This window comes from Maniola hyperantus, chromosome 3 (genome assembly GCF_902806685.2).
Source record: "Maniola hyperantus chromosome 3, iAphHyp1.2, whole genome shotgun sequence".
Lineage (NCBI taxonomy): Eukaryota > Metazoa > Arthropoda > Insecta > Lepidoptera > Nymphalidae > Maniola > Maniola hyperantus.
Window position 1 is genome coordinate 6,779,696 of NC_048538.1, and position 14,941 is coordinate 6,794,636.

At 35.6% G+C, this 14,941-nt stretch overlaps 1 protein-coding gene across 1 annotated transcript in view; it reads right to left on the minus strand.

Moving 5' to 3' along the window:
- Window positions 1–641: 641 nt before the first annotated feature.
- Window positions 642–14,941, minus strand: part of Hs3st-A (Heparan sulfate 3-O sulfotransferase-A) — a 54,957-nt gene continuing 40,657 nt past the window's right edge. The window contains exons 5-9 of the mRNA XM_034984552.2: window positions 8,684–8,827; window positions 7,953–8,168; window positions 6,141–6,358; window positions 5,482–5,639; window positions 642–4,435 (exon numbers count right to left, since the gene is read on the minus strand). Coding sequence (XP_034840443.1) covers window positions 4,230–4,435; window positions 5,482–5,639; window positions 6,141–6,358; window positions 7,953–8,168; window positions 8,684–8,827 — 942 coding nt within the window. The 3' untranslated portion in view covers window positions 642–4,229. The remainder of the gene's footprint in view (window positions 4,436–5,481; window positions 5,640–6,140; window positions 6,359–7,952; window positions 8,169–8,683; window positions 8,828–14,941) is intronic.

Genomic DNA, 14,941 nt, shown 5'->3' on the forward strand with positions numbered 1-14,941 from the left:
ATCACGTACAGATGTACCTAGGTACACATCGCACATAGGTTGCCTAGTCAAATCACGTACAGATGCACACATTGCACATAGGTTGCCTAGCTAAATCACGTACAGATGTAGGTACACATCGCACATAGGTTGCCTAGTCAAATCACGTACAGATGTACACATTGCACATAGGTTGCCTAGCTAAATCACGTACAGATGAGGGTCATCATCATCATCATGATCAACCCATCACCGGCTCACTACAGAGCGCGGGTCTCCTCTCAGAGTCAGAAGGGTTTTGGCCATAGTCTACCACGCTGGCCATGTGCGGATTGGTAGACTTCACACACCTTTGAGAACATTATGGAGAACTCTCAGGCATGCAGGTTTCCTCACGATGTTTTCCTTCACCGTTAAAGCAAGTGATATTTAATTAATTAAAACGCACGTAATTCCGAAAAGTTAGAGGTGCGTGCCCGGGATCGAACGTCCGACCTCCGATTAGAAGGCGGACGTCCTAACCACTAAGCTATCACTGCTTTGCTTTGCACAGATGAGGGCAGATATTACTAATACCGGTACTCTACCGATAAGTAAGACGGCAGTTTTTATCAGTATCTGTAGGTTATCGCCTATCTCTAAAGGATCAAATAAAAACCGGATTTCTTCTGTATTTTATTGAAGACAAGTACAATTAACTTATAGAAAGAAATTTCTGAAGATATTTACAAGGAAATTTAACATTAAGATTCAAGTAATACTTTTTAAAATTTGTTTTAGTGCATAGATAACGAAATAATATGAACAATTAGATAATTATATAAAAGTCTATTTTGATTCAACAAAGAGAGATTTAGGACGGCTTTCCACTGAAGGCCAGGCATGATAGAGAACGATACCAGCGATATTAATAATACATAATATTATGTTGACCAATACATTATATTTACAGGGTCTAAAAGTAAGGACATTAGCAATAACATTTAATCTATGAGATTAAAGAGCGACATTAAGTGACCATGCTATCGATAAAATATCCCTAAACGATCTGAAAATATCGTTCTTATCACGTCGAGCCTACAGTAGAAACCTACCATGAAACAATATTCAAACTTTCTTTAGGAGTTCAAACGTAACAAATTTAGAGAAAACACATTTTTATCATGACGTATCTAAATAATATTTAACTATAAAAATTATTGCCCTAATTAGATAAACCTACTTATGAATGTGTGCACAACATTTAACAGTGATTAAATTTAATAATTAATAAAATTAAATAACTAATTAGATCTAAACCAATAAAGACTTAGTTTAAAAGATACAACTAAATAAACTAGAGTTCTAACTATAAAATAACTTAATTGTAAATATTTAAAAATTGATATGCTTGATATTCTTGTTTTGCGGCAATTTGCTGAAGTTGAGCTTCGTTACTTTAATGGCAATACTAAACGTTTACCTACTATGTAACTACTTTTCTCTCATTTATTTATTTTTCTCATTTTTATCATATTTAAAAAAAACAACAACAAACAATAAAATAACAGAAGCAACAAAAAAATTAAAGTAACAGTAACAGAAAACCAAATAACAGGAACAACAAAAAATAAAATAAAATACTACTTATTTTTACTGTATAAAACTAATGACATTTCAGTACATATTTAATGAAAAAAATAGTTTAAAAGATAAGTAAGTATATTTCGGTCGTATGTATGGTTTGTTTTAAATTTGATTTGTCTTGGAATATTAAAACTATTTATAAGTAACAAGACCTGATTTGATAAACTTTTAAGGTTTTTATTTTGAAGGTATTGTTGGGCATGTGGCGTAGATTATACAACAAACTATATTATACTAATCAGGAGGCTAGGAGAAAAATTGCTATTAAAATAGTTGTAATTTTTTGTGTTTCATCTATTTTATATATTTAGTAAATTATACCTACTTGGTTTTAAAGAATTTCAAGCTCTGTTTAGAAAGCGCGGCGAATATTTATTTTTGTATATTCGTAAGCTCTTATTACATAGTTGTAAACTCGTTTCGAAAACAAAGTTTGATTAAAAATGCTTAAGTAATAAAAATTAAACTGATCCTACAGCCAAGTTATTTTTTAGTAAAAATATTTATATTAAAAGCTATTTTCAAAAGTGAATTGCGTTAGCGAGAGTTGGTCATACTTACTCCAATTATTATTTATTTATTATTGTAGGACCCGGAATATTTAGGCACCTACAACTAGTAGGTGCCTAAATATTCCGTGTTCAGTAGAAAATTCACCGACTTTTATGGGACCGATATGATTGCTCTTCTGCGATAAGGATGAACCAATATGACGAACGTTTTCCTAAATTGCTTCAACTTCAGCAATATGCCATCAAAATATTGGGCATTTGCTTGAGGTTACTACTATGATATCTTAGGTTTAACTATTATGTAATCACTTTGCATCGTATATTATGCGTGCTCTTAAGGTACGTTCACAAAATTCGGAATTACAAAACATATAAATATTCGTTGATCGTGAAAACTGGATTTAGGAAGCAAAATTCCTACTGAAAATTTTACCCGCTAAAGCGTTTAGTGAGCGCCTTCTGTATATGAGTTAAAGCCGAAATACACATGGGATATTTTACAGGAAGTACCTCAGAACTAGTAGTTTGATATTCATTAAGTAATATCAGTTTTGTTTATAAACGTGCAATGATCTAGTATGATCGCGAGGCCAGAACCAAACAAAAATGCAAAAGGATGTATTTGTAGTTTTTAAATAGCGAAAATGTACCTAGTTTATAAAGGTGCTTGCATAGCTCATATCACGGATATCATCCGAATTTCTTCGATGCGATCGATTCGGCTAAATTTTCAGCAATTTTCTGAAAAATGCACCTCTTGCGGCTTTTGCGGCCATGGTGGCTCTTGTTTATTCTAGAAGGCATACAGGTTGTCTCTTTTTATATAGGTACGATCGCGACATAAGCACATGTGTACTTTGACTTTAATCCATTGATATTTTGGTTAGGTTGTGACTCTTTTCTGCCATCTCGCGTCTTACCTATGGACATTTTATGCTAAATAGGTATCACTTAGACTTATTCAACTAACTCTTCAGTCTTGGACGTTACACTTAAATAGAAATACTTCTTAAACCCGCGTCGAATGTTTATTTTTTAAATGTCTAATAAAATCAGCGTGGTATTCAAAATTTCAAAACATGCTACAGCGTGAAACTCACACACATTAAAGAATTTTCGAATAGGATAAAGGGAAATAGTAATAGACATAATACATAGACACACAGATTTCGTTTCATATTAATTCTAACTGCTCATTTCTAAAGGAGACAATTCAACAACATTATGACTAAGTACTTAAAAATTACACTCTCGAATCTGGACAATATGAAAAATCTCTCCTAAGATTTGAAAAAATCACGTTCACTAACAACATAAAACACATTAAGACACCTTGCACGACCAAAAATTACAACATCTAAAAAGAGAAAGCGAATAAATAATGTACAACACACATCTCATTCACAGCTATACTATCATTTTAAGGATTCCTTATGAATTATGTCTTAGGATTACTAAAATTAATGGATCGTAAAAAAACAAAGAAATATTAAAATTTATATAATATGTATATCTAACCAACTTTGTATAAGGGTAGCACTCAATACTTAGTTATATATAAAAAATATATTGCTCAGGGTTTCAGTGGGTCGGATTATCAAATCAGTACACGATAGACGCCTGTAATTTAATTCTATTTAGTCTGTATAATAATACTAGAAAAAAACTATCAGATTAAAACAAAATTAATTTTGTCAATTTTAATTTACATTTTGTTCCCTTTCTTATGCACTGCCCGTAATTTAAAACTGAATTTAATAATCTTTTAACAATAAATTTGACAAAATTAACATACAAAAAATTAAATTACATGAAAAGTTAACTGCTAACGTGTTATTCTCTTCATCATACAATTAAAATTTATTTGTCTACAATAACAATAATCACTCGTCTTTATGTAAATAAATAATTAATCAAATCTCCTAAATATCTTAGTCTAAAATACGCTAAAATGTATACATAAATATTTTTAAAAAATCTTATTTTCTAGCGATAACGTTTAATTTGATATGTATCGTTTACTTTGATATGTATTTGATCACAAGATTTTTTTATTTGTAGATTAGCCATTAGATTAATCTGTTCACTAATCGGCTTGTCTATAGTCTTAACTTAGTCCTCGGGCCAGCCGAGATCCTCTCCGATTAAATCATAAAACCGCTGGTTGTGTTGTACAAAAAACTTTCGTAATTTTGTGACAACTGCGGGGTCTACCCGAGGGTGCTTACGTCCTTTTGTTTCCCGCAAGCACTTGTCCGTGGTGTCGTTACGCAGGCAGTAGAATCCTTTAGTTTCGTTGAAGTAGAAGTTTTTTCTTCCTGTCGTTAAAAATGCCAGTGTAAAAAAGTGGAATAAGACTCTGAAATTGCTTGACGCCAGCCAAGTAATTGTAACGAGAACGATGTCAAGCAGTCTTAGTGGGGTAATTCGTTGTTCGCTAAATGTAACTACTAAAGTAAAAATATTTTTATGTTATCCATAATAATGTTACAAATGCGAAAGTGTATCCATATGTATGTTTGTTATCTTTTCACAGCTCAACAGCAGCACCGATATTGACGAAATTCGGCGCAGAGATAAGGCTTAGTTCCTGGAGACGGATATAGGATAGTTTTATTGCGGAAAATGAATGTTCCCACGAGATTTGCAAAAACCTGAAACTACGTGGATGAAGTCGCGGGCATCAGCTAATTAAAAAAAATATGAATAATTAGTATTATTTATATGATAAACCTATAGACATTTTCTGCAAAATAATAAGAACAAGTCAAATTAAGAAAAATTTAGTCAGTATGCAAAACCTAAAATACCTACCTACTTAGCATAACTAAGTGCTAGGAAGTTGAAAATTTTATCATGTTGCTACTCTAATCCAGGACAACGTAAGAATATTAAAAGGTATGTGATGTTCCCTATCAACTGTTAGCTTCTAGTTCTTTAAGTAATAAAAAATACCTACCAATGTTTTATAGTCACTTTTTTTAAAGTTTCACACTTTGATTTTGTCCGCTGACACGGACAAACTATTAAAAACGTTGTATGTTTGTGAAACATTTCATGCATAATAAAAAAAAATCATTAAAAATAAAAACCGACTTCAATAACCACCAACACTAAAAAGTAAAAAATAATTTAATTTATTACCCAATATATTATGTATACAAGAGTTATTGTAGTTCTATAGTAATATTTTTTGGAGCAGTAGTGTCACCGGACACTCATTTTCTCGAAAATTCAATCGTCTAAATTTTTAATTATTTTTGCGGGTCCTAAATGTGACTTATTACGAAGCACAGCAAATCAATAAATATTACAAAATAAACATTTTTTTATCGTACCAAATTAAGGGTTAAAGAGTTCTCACCAATTTTATGTTCAAGTCCTAGAAATTTCTCGATTCGCCGCAGCTGCGGAACCGGATCCTCTATCAACTGGTCTCCGTTGACCACCAAGATCTGTTCACGAGGGAATACTTCCAGCCATCGATGAAAATAGGCGTGATATAGAGATATTGCTATCGGTCTGCAAATCAAGTAATTAACTATCAAAAAAATGCACGCTACTTATAAAATTTAATGGTTATTGACACTGGTAATCCATAGGTACATAGGGCCACTCATGCTGTCACTTTTCGGCAAACGCAAGTATGCTTTTGACAAAAAGTGACAGCATTACAAAATTTAACTAAATTATTTTAACTATCCTTGCGCAAGTGGGTCCTTTACTTAGTTTCAATATTAGTACCATTGCACTTAGTTGTTAGCCCGTATGCGGCTATCTGGAAGACTTTGAGAACTCGACATAAAATATTTTTTTGCATTGTCAATGCAAAAAAATAAGTTGGGAAAGTTAACCTGGCATGATTTACCCGGATTCGGGCTAGGTTGAATTTATAAAACTTGACAGAAGACTGGTGTACCTATTGGACGTCACTGTACACTTTGGTCATTTACCTGAATTATATTATGAGTAAGCACCCGAATGCGAAAACAGCATATTTTTTTATCTGTCATTTCATTTTACCTGTACGCGATGTTGATAGAGCCATCCGGCGCTAACGCAAGATGCTCAAATGGTTTCGCAGCATCGGGCAATGGATGGCTCACGAGTGAAACTGCGGGAGCCGACGGCGTAGCTCGACTGCGTAGCTGAGTGTAGTCGGATATTGCACGAGTCACTGGCTCCCTTACTATAAGGAGAAGTCTGACTGAGGAGTTCATTGCGCGTACTCTCTCAGGCACCTGAAAGATTTTTCCGTTTAAAAGTAAAGTAAATTTCTGTAAAAAAAGCCTTAAGTGTCGTGGGACACCCGACAGAAGCGAATTCTTACGCATCCATAAAACGTGAACGTTTTTGATACGCAATAATCTTGTACTCAGTCTCGCTAAATCATATGCGCAACAACACGTGCTATTCAGGAAGAACTATTTTGCGAGTTTTCCATACCAAAAGTTCATGAAGAAGCATCGCTTCCAACAATAATTGTAGACGATATTGCATTATCAAATTTTTTTAGATCGCTCAAGCGCTACTCACGGCTATACTCTATCATAGAGTAAAAAATATAAAATTCTGTAATGTTTAATTTTAAAATTTCAGTCTCTTTACTAGAATTTCTAAAGAGCTTTGTATCCCATTTATAAGAGCTCGGAGTAATTTAACAAAGGCTTTTACCAAATGAGGAAAATGGAAGTTTTGAGAAACAGCGAATCCATAGATTTATTTTATAAATTTATTTGAAAAATCAATTCAAAAGAGCCTGTAAGCTCTTATTTGAATAAGTCTTTTTTGAATGAGCTGAAATATAGGTATGTGTAGATACCTATAGATAGATTTGGCTTGAAGTAGCTGATTCTAGTTCGATATAGTACCTATTTGTACTTACAACTGAAAATTAATAGGAACATTCTTATTTTACCACGATCTTAGATATGAAAGTAAAAAATTTAATTAAATTTTTTAAAATCACTTTTTAAATTAAAGATATCGAATGAAACATTTCAATTTCAAGTGTATACTGTTTCAACTTTTACTTACTAAGAATAGAAAAATAATTTTCAAAGTACTTAATTCTACTTTTAATTTTATGTTGAAAAAGCTAATTGAGTCCGTGAAACACTGTCATGTTCTTATTATTAAAATGTTCTTTCGGAATTACATTAGCTAATCCAATTTTACGGCACCGATGAATCCTACTAATATTATAAATGTGAAAGTGTGGATGTTTGGATGTTTGGATGTTTAGATGTTTAGATGTTTGTTACTCAATCACGCAAAAACGGCTGAACGGATTTGGATGAAATTTGGAATGGAGATAGATTATACCCTGGAGAGTGACAGGCTTTTTGTCCCGGAAAATCAAAGAGTTCCCTCGGGATTTTTAAAAACCTAATTCCACGCGGACGAAGTCGCGGGCATCAGCTAGTTATTCATAATAATGGACTACATAATATTTAACTCTCCTAATTAGCCGTAATTTTGGAGCACCTTTATGTTAGGTATATAATGAAGGTACATACACTTTTTCAACTTTTACTTACTAAGGATAGGAAAACAATTTTCATAGTAAGTAATTCTACTTTTAATTTTATGTTGAACATTTTGCTAACTGAGTCATGGACATAGAAATTATATATATAATTACTTACACTAATTTGGTAATATTAAATATATTTTTGTTGCTGAGCTTATATTATGTGTATATAGGTACCCTACATACTTACCATTGTACTAATAAAAATTGCTAGTACAAAGCTTTGCACATTGTCTGTCAATAACACATTCACAGAAATATATGAAACAGTTTGTTAGTAAACATCATTGTTAGATACTTACTTCGGGGGTAACGAAGTAGCTCGGACTTTTTTCTATTGTTATTTGCCCTTTAAAAGAAAGCGGCATTTTACTTCGATACCACTCTAAACCGAGGGCATAGTTTTCGTCACGATCAAAAAAGTGGACTTCTCCTGACGCCTTCTGGACCATCGGGTGAAGGTAGAGCATCTCCAAAAGAGCGCGCGTTCCACATTTACGTACTCCTACTATTAAAGCCTGCACAGAATAAGAAAAAAAACATTCTTCAATAATCGAATGTTAGAATATACAAATATCTGATTATATTTTACCTAAATGGAGGTTCGATCCCGGGCACGCACCTCTAACTTTTTGGAGTTATGTGTATTTTAAGAAATTAAATATCACTCGCTTTAACGGTAAAAACATCGTGTGGAAACCTGCATGCCTGAGAGTTCTCCATAATGTTCTCAAATGTGTGTGAAGTCTGCCAATCCGCACTTGGCCAGCGTGGTGGACTATGGCCAAAACTTTCTCATGCTGAGAGGAGACCCATGCTCTGTAGTGAGCCGGCTATGGGTTGATCATGATGATGATGAAATAGACTCAAAGCGTTCCTATGAATAAAAAATGTTTCGTAAGACCAATCTCGGTGGTCTTAACTTCCAACACCCTAATTGTGGTGTAGACATACAAGTAGCACTTACTCTAGCTTATATTGGCGGCAATTGCCACATGTCAGTGCAGAAATATATGTGTCAAGAAGTTTATACCTGGGGGAGTCGGCGGGCAGGCCTCGGAGCTCGAGGCGTTTTCAACCTTTTTCTTAAGGCCATTGGGTGGCTTATTGAACGACCGCTTTCTTGGCTCTGTAATATCTTGCGGCCCTCGCTGGCAGCTGACGCCATGCTCGCCGCCTGTGGAAATACACCACTTGATCTCGCTGCCTTCAAAATGTTGTAAAATACATTTCATTTAGGAATAAAACACTTTGAAGCACCCATTTAGTGCGACTTGAAAACATGAAAATGTATTTTTTACAATGTAAGTAAAAGGTCGAAAATTCAAGCTAACAAATGCTTTTGGAACCTTGACCTCTTAGCCGCATTAATAGTTGTGTATCTACTACCTACCCACCATAAGAAAGCAGATTCACTCAGCGGGCGATGAAGAGAGCTATGCTTCGAGTTTCTCTACGTGGTCAATTCAGAAATGAGGAGATCCGTAGCGTAGGATAATCAGTAGGAACCCTCCACTTCCACGTAGGAGAACCAGAGTAACCGATATAGCTCAACGGGTTGCGAAGCAAAAGTAGCTATGGGCAGGGCACATAGTTCCAAAAACGATAGACGTTGGGGTCCTAAGATACTATAATAGCGACCACCGGAAAACGCTGCGTTGGAAGACCCCGCACTAGGTGGACAGACGACGACAACAAATGAGTCGCAGGGTCGCTGGGTTCAGGCGGCGTAAGACCGTAGCATGTGAAAGTCCCAACAAAAGACCTATGTTCAGCTGTGTTTATTGGTTGATTATCCTGATGATGTAAATGACAATTACATTTAGTTGGAACTAACTGATGCCCGCGACTTTGTCCGCGTGGATTTGGTTTTTTAAAAATCCCATGGGAACTCTTTGATTTTCCGGGATAAAAAATAGCCTATGTCACTCTCCAGGTTTTTATCTATACCCATAAAATGGAACCACGTCAATCTGTTGCACCGTTGCGAAGTGATTGAAGGACAAACAAACACACTTTCCTTTTATGTCTTAGATGATACCATCTGTATTCCTACCTACCTACGCTGCATATTGCGAGATTAAAGAATATTTTCCAATTTTTCCGGGACGCTCAGATGCATCAGCTTCCGTTGAAAAGGTTCACCTACTTATTGTAGCTCAAGTTTATTATAAACCCGGTAAGTTTATAACGCCGGCGGAATATCCGCGCGCCTGGTGGCAACTGGCAATGAGGAAATTTCGTTCCGCTCCGCTGACTTACGAGTAAATTGAAATTTCTTACTGTTATTGTTGTTTGAATAGTACTTTAATGCTATTTCCTAATTGGAATTTGAATTTTTCAATGCAACTGGTGGTGTGTTTCAAAAACCTTCAAATTACAGAATTAGTTTTGGATTTAAAGTAGATTATACTTACCTACATACTTACTATGGTTGGAGTTTCTCTACGAGATCATATCAGAAATGAGGAGATTCATATACTTAGGAGAACCAGAGTAACTGACGTAGCTTAACGGATTGCGAAGCTGGAGTGGCAATAGGCAGGGTACATAGTTCGTAAAACCGATAGACGTTAGGGTCCCAAGGTGCTAGAAGGGCGACCTTGCGGAAGGTGCTAAAAGAACAGCGTTGGCAGTTCCTCTACTAGGTGGACAGACGATATCAAACGAGTCGTAGGAAGCCGCTGGATTCAGGCAACGCGACGCAGGATCGTGGCACCATGGCGTATGGAAGTCCCTACAAGAGACCCATTAGACGTCCATAACCGAAATCTTTACCTACTTAAATTGTTATCCCCTTTGTAACTCTGATATCTGTACGGAATTTGCATGCAGTGTTTACTTTTAAATGATTTAACATAGTTGTGCATGATAGAAAATCCTATGTATTTATTATAGTTAGTAAGTTTTATGTTAAAATCGCTAGTAAACCATTCAATAAAAATAAATAAATAAATAAAATGAACGTCTCCTATTGGTTGACGATGATGATGATTACATGCTTTTACTAGTAATATGCCGTGATACGAAAAAAACTGACAAATGCTTGATTATTTCATTGTATGTTTATGTTGATTACAGCAATGAAAATTAGTGTTACCAATTTAAGCCTTACATGCACTGTAGTCGTAACTATACAATATTCAGTGAGTCAGGTCACCATAATAGCGTATTCTCTTTGTAGAGGTATATCGGTGATTTCCATATAATTAAACTGAGCAATGAGCATTACTGCAGCCTGTTTAATGAGTAAAATAGCTACATATTATCTGTTGGAATACTGTCTTTTTTACTAGACAAAAACGTTACGATATTGTTGTTTGTTACATTTTTAAGACGATATCATTTAATTTTTGTCGCGGCGGCCAACTTTCTTTTTGTCATCTTTCTCAGTACATATACTCACAAATTTATTTTTCTCACATCCTTGGACAAAAATCTGTTTCGTTATAGCCCGTGCATGTGGATGAAAATTCATTTCTAAAGTACGGCTAACAAAAGGGGCGTATGTACCGACCAGGCCTAGCTAGGCTAACATACTCTATAGACTTACCATAATTAATGTTTCCACTCGCTCTTTAGATACCATCATACGACTTACAATGAACCACACAGCAGGTAGGTATATAATATATAGCAAGCTATATTAACCTTTAATACAGCGGTTTACGGACTATATTAGTGTGTCGTAAATCAAGACATGGAGTATCTCTCCTTTGCTTTATGACACCCGGTAGCGTTACCTCGTTGTAATGGGCGTTTTACGACATGTACCTACGGGCTGTACCTACGCGATAACATCGATGAAGCCGAGTAGCTAAATATACATACTAAATACATATGATATCAATGGAACGGGTTTATAAATTGACTGACGTTACTAGATTCTTAACCGTACCTACTATCAGAAAATTCAGAAACTTCGTTTGTAGGGCTCCCTACAGAAAGAGTGCCAACAGGACCCTGTTACTAGATAAGCCTCCGCTGTCCATGGTATTTCATGATTCTAGGTCAACGGGAAGTATTCTGTAGGTTTCTTGACAGACAGACAGACAAAAAAGTGATCCTAGATGGGTTCCGTTTCTTCTTTTGAGGTACGGAACCCTATAAATTTAATGAACAAGTCCTCCAAGTCCAAGAACCTATATCAACAGAGGGAGGGAGAAGCCAATATCACAGAATATATAATAGTACTAACGTACCAATATCAATCTTCTACTTCCTGTCCTTATCTCACTCGCGTGGAGTCAACATAACATGTCTTCTTCTTCAACTCACTTCTATCGTCCGTCAACGCACCCCTTTTCACGAATATTATTTGTTTCGCAGAATCCATCCATCGTTACTTTGGTTTTCCCCTCCTCTTTTTTCCTTCCACATGCAGAATATTATGAACACAAGGAATAAGTATACAAAAATTAAAGTAAACAATATAGCTTGTAGGGAAATGGGTCACCACCTCAGTTTTATGTTGCAGTATGTTTTTATGTAAATAATACTGCAACGCCGCTATTCAAGTAAGTTGAATCACTGGTGAGAGGCGGAATACAGGCTACTTGCGTACTTAAATAAAAGCATAATAAAATAATTAATATAATTAGAATAGTTAAATAATTATATACGTTATTTGTAGAATAGCGGTTTGCAAATATGATAACTCGTTATTTTGGAATCCTCTCAATCAGCCAATTAAAAATATAATAATGAATGAATCATGATATCGATGAGGTTAGTTAGTAGCTATTTATTTTTACATGCTGGGCAGCCTCGGGAGGCAATATATTGTGAGGTTGCTGGATGGTAAGTTCGCATCGCATCTTGACCTGCGCGTCTACCTCAAACCGAGGCATCATGAGCATATCATTAGTCCTTGCAAACCGCGATGCCGGACAATGCGAAGCCTCGCTGGACTGCCGCGCTTAGTAGGGATCCTGTTATTACTTTTTTACTTGCTTGGTGTACTTAGGTCTTGTCTACTATCGAAAGACACAGTGATTGAACTACCTCGCCGTTCGTTTACCAGTAGTTAAATCATACCTAGTTCATCATCAACTCATGGCCTGCTCACTACAGAGCACGGGTCTCTTTCCAGAATAATAAGAATTTGGCCGTAGTCCACCACGCTGTCCAAGTGCGGATTGGCAGACTTCACACACCTTTGAAAAGATTATGGAGAACTCTCAAACATGCAGGCTTACTCACGATGTTTTCCTTCACCACATAGACACCACGCACATAGACTAGCTCCGAAAAGCCTGTTCGTTTACCAGTAGGTACAGTACGTGCCAGAATATAATGTACATCGACCTTTAGAAAGGGATAGCGGTTTTGTAGAGCCGTCTATGTCTCCGTCGTTGAGACCGACGTAGATATCAGTGACAGAGACAACGCTCTACAAAGCCGAAATCTTATTCTAAAGGTCGATTGTACATTATTTTCTGCCGCGTACTATAGTTTAAATTTTACTTAATAAACATTTATTCCGGAAAGCTTATCCCTAACTACGATGGATTATAACACGATTACACTGAATGATAATTAGGTAGATACATTCAGTTAAATTGTATGGTAAATGATAAAATCTCGGTTGTCCGACTACAAAGGGGATGCACTAGTGGGAACCGATTCTCTGAATATTGAATAGTTCCTTCCACATATCTGCATATATGGAGATTAGCTACTGAAATATCATCCTTAGTCCTTTCACAACAAGAGTTATATTACTATCTTAATTTTATGATGAAACAGATTCATCTTCTTGATTCATTTATTATAGCTACGCAGTTTCCAAAACGATGATCGAATTAGTGAATCGGGCAAATATTGGTTGATCAATAATTTCAAACTGGTTTGGATAAATGGATAAAGACGATTCGGTAACAAATAGATGGGTTCAAAATTTTACTGTGAAAGTTATTTTTGTTAGATGTAGTCCCCACGTCACCCGCGCTATTTATTCCACACCGGGTTACAACGGGGGCTGTGTGGGTGTGCGGGGCGTCCCAACCCCGATTGCGATCTCAACCTGTCGCGTGCCATACTTACCAAATAAAATATATTTTGAATAAAATTTTACACTCATTGGTATTTCTGCATTGCGATCATAACTTAGTTATTTCTTGATAGGTATAGGTGGATGCCTAGTTTAACTTCTCGGCCTGTTTGTTTGTTTGTCCGGTACAAATCTTGCAATCGATTTTAATTTTAAAGTAAATTCCCGGTGAGCAGGCTTGTAAAAATATGTATAGTCCGTACAAAATAATTCCTCACACACCATTTTAACTATATGGGTAAAAAATATAAAATCGCACTTTCGCCATGAAATTTGACACTAAAAACTGGATGACAATGCAATAATAATAAATTAAATAACAGTTTATTTGAATAGCGTTTTAGATCAAGCTGATTTAGCCTAGTTGCAACTTGTCTATAGCATCGCATGGGTGCAAGGTAATTATACTATACCTATAAACCTTCCTCTTGAATCACTCTATCTATTGGTGAAAACCGCATTAAAATCCGTTTCGTATTTTTTTTTTATTTTTTTTAAAGAATATTAGCCATATTAAATGACTAATATTCCCCTTTCCTCTCCAATTAAGCGTCAGGCTTGTGCTAGGAGTCGGTACGACAATAGTGCAACGGGCGGGGTTTGAACCGTCGACCTTTCGGTTTTCAGTCCACTCCTATACCGGTTGAGCTATTGAGGCTCTCAAACTTTAAAACATCTACGCGTTCATACATACATACAGAGCGGGAAGCGACTTTATTTTATGCTATGTAGAGATAAATCATTTCGTATTTTGGTTGTGATATTAGAGGATACCTAACTGAAACGATTGACTAAGTTTGATTTGTTATAGTATATTAGGTACGTCTATTAGTCATAAGTCATGACACCAATGACACAAATCAAGTAGGTAACATGACCTCAATTGCTATTCCTGCTGTGTAACGGTCAAATATTGAAACATAGTAAGTATTTTGTTTCTTACTTAACAGTGCCCAGTGGCGTGCACAGAGTTCGAAGCCAGGGTAAGCATTAGTAAGATAGGCCTTAGATACACCTTATATAGACCTACTGAATGGCAGGTCATAAAGAAAAATGGGCACTGGTCATTTCAACTAGGGTAAGCACTACTTTTATGCCTCTATGAATTGCACGCCACTGACAGTGCCCCATTGGATTTGTAGGTAGGATTTGTTTTTGACATACCTACTTAAGTCTTTACTAAGTCCAAACAATAAATTATGGACGAAACGGATCAACAAAACTTACTTATTCTTAGAA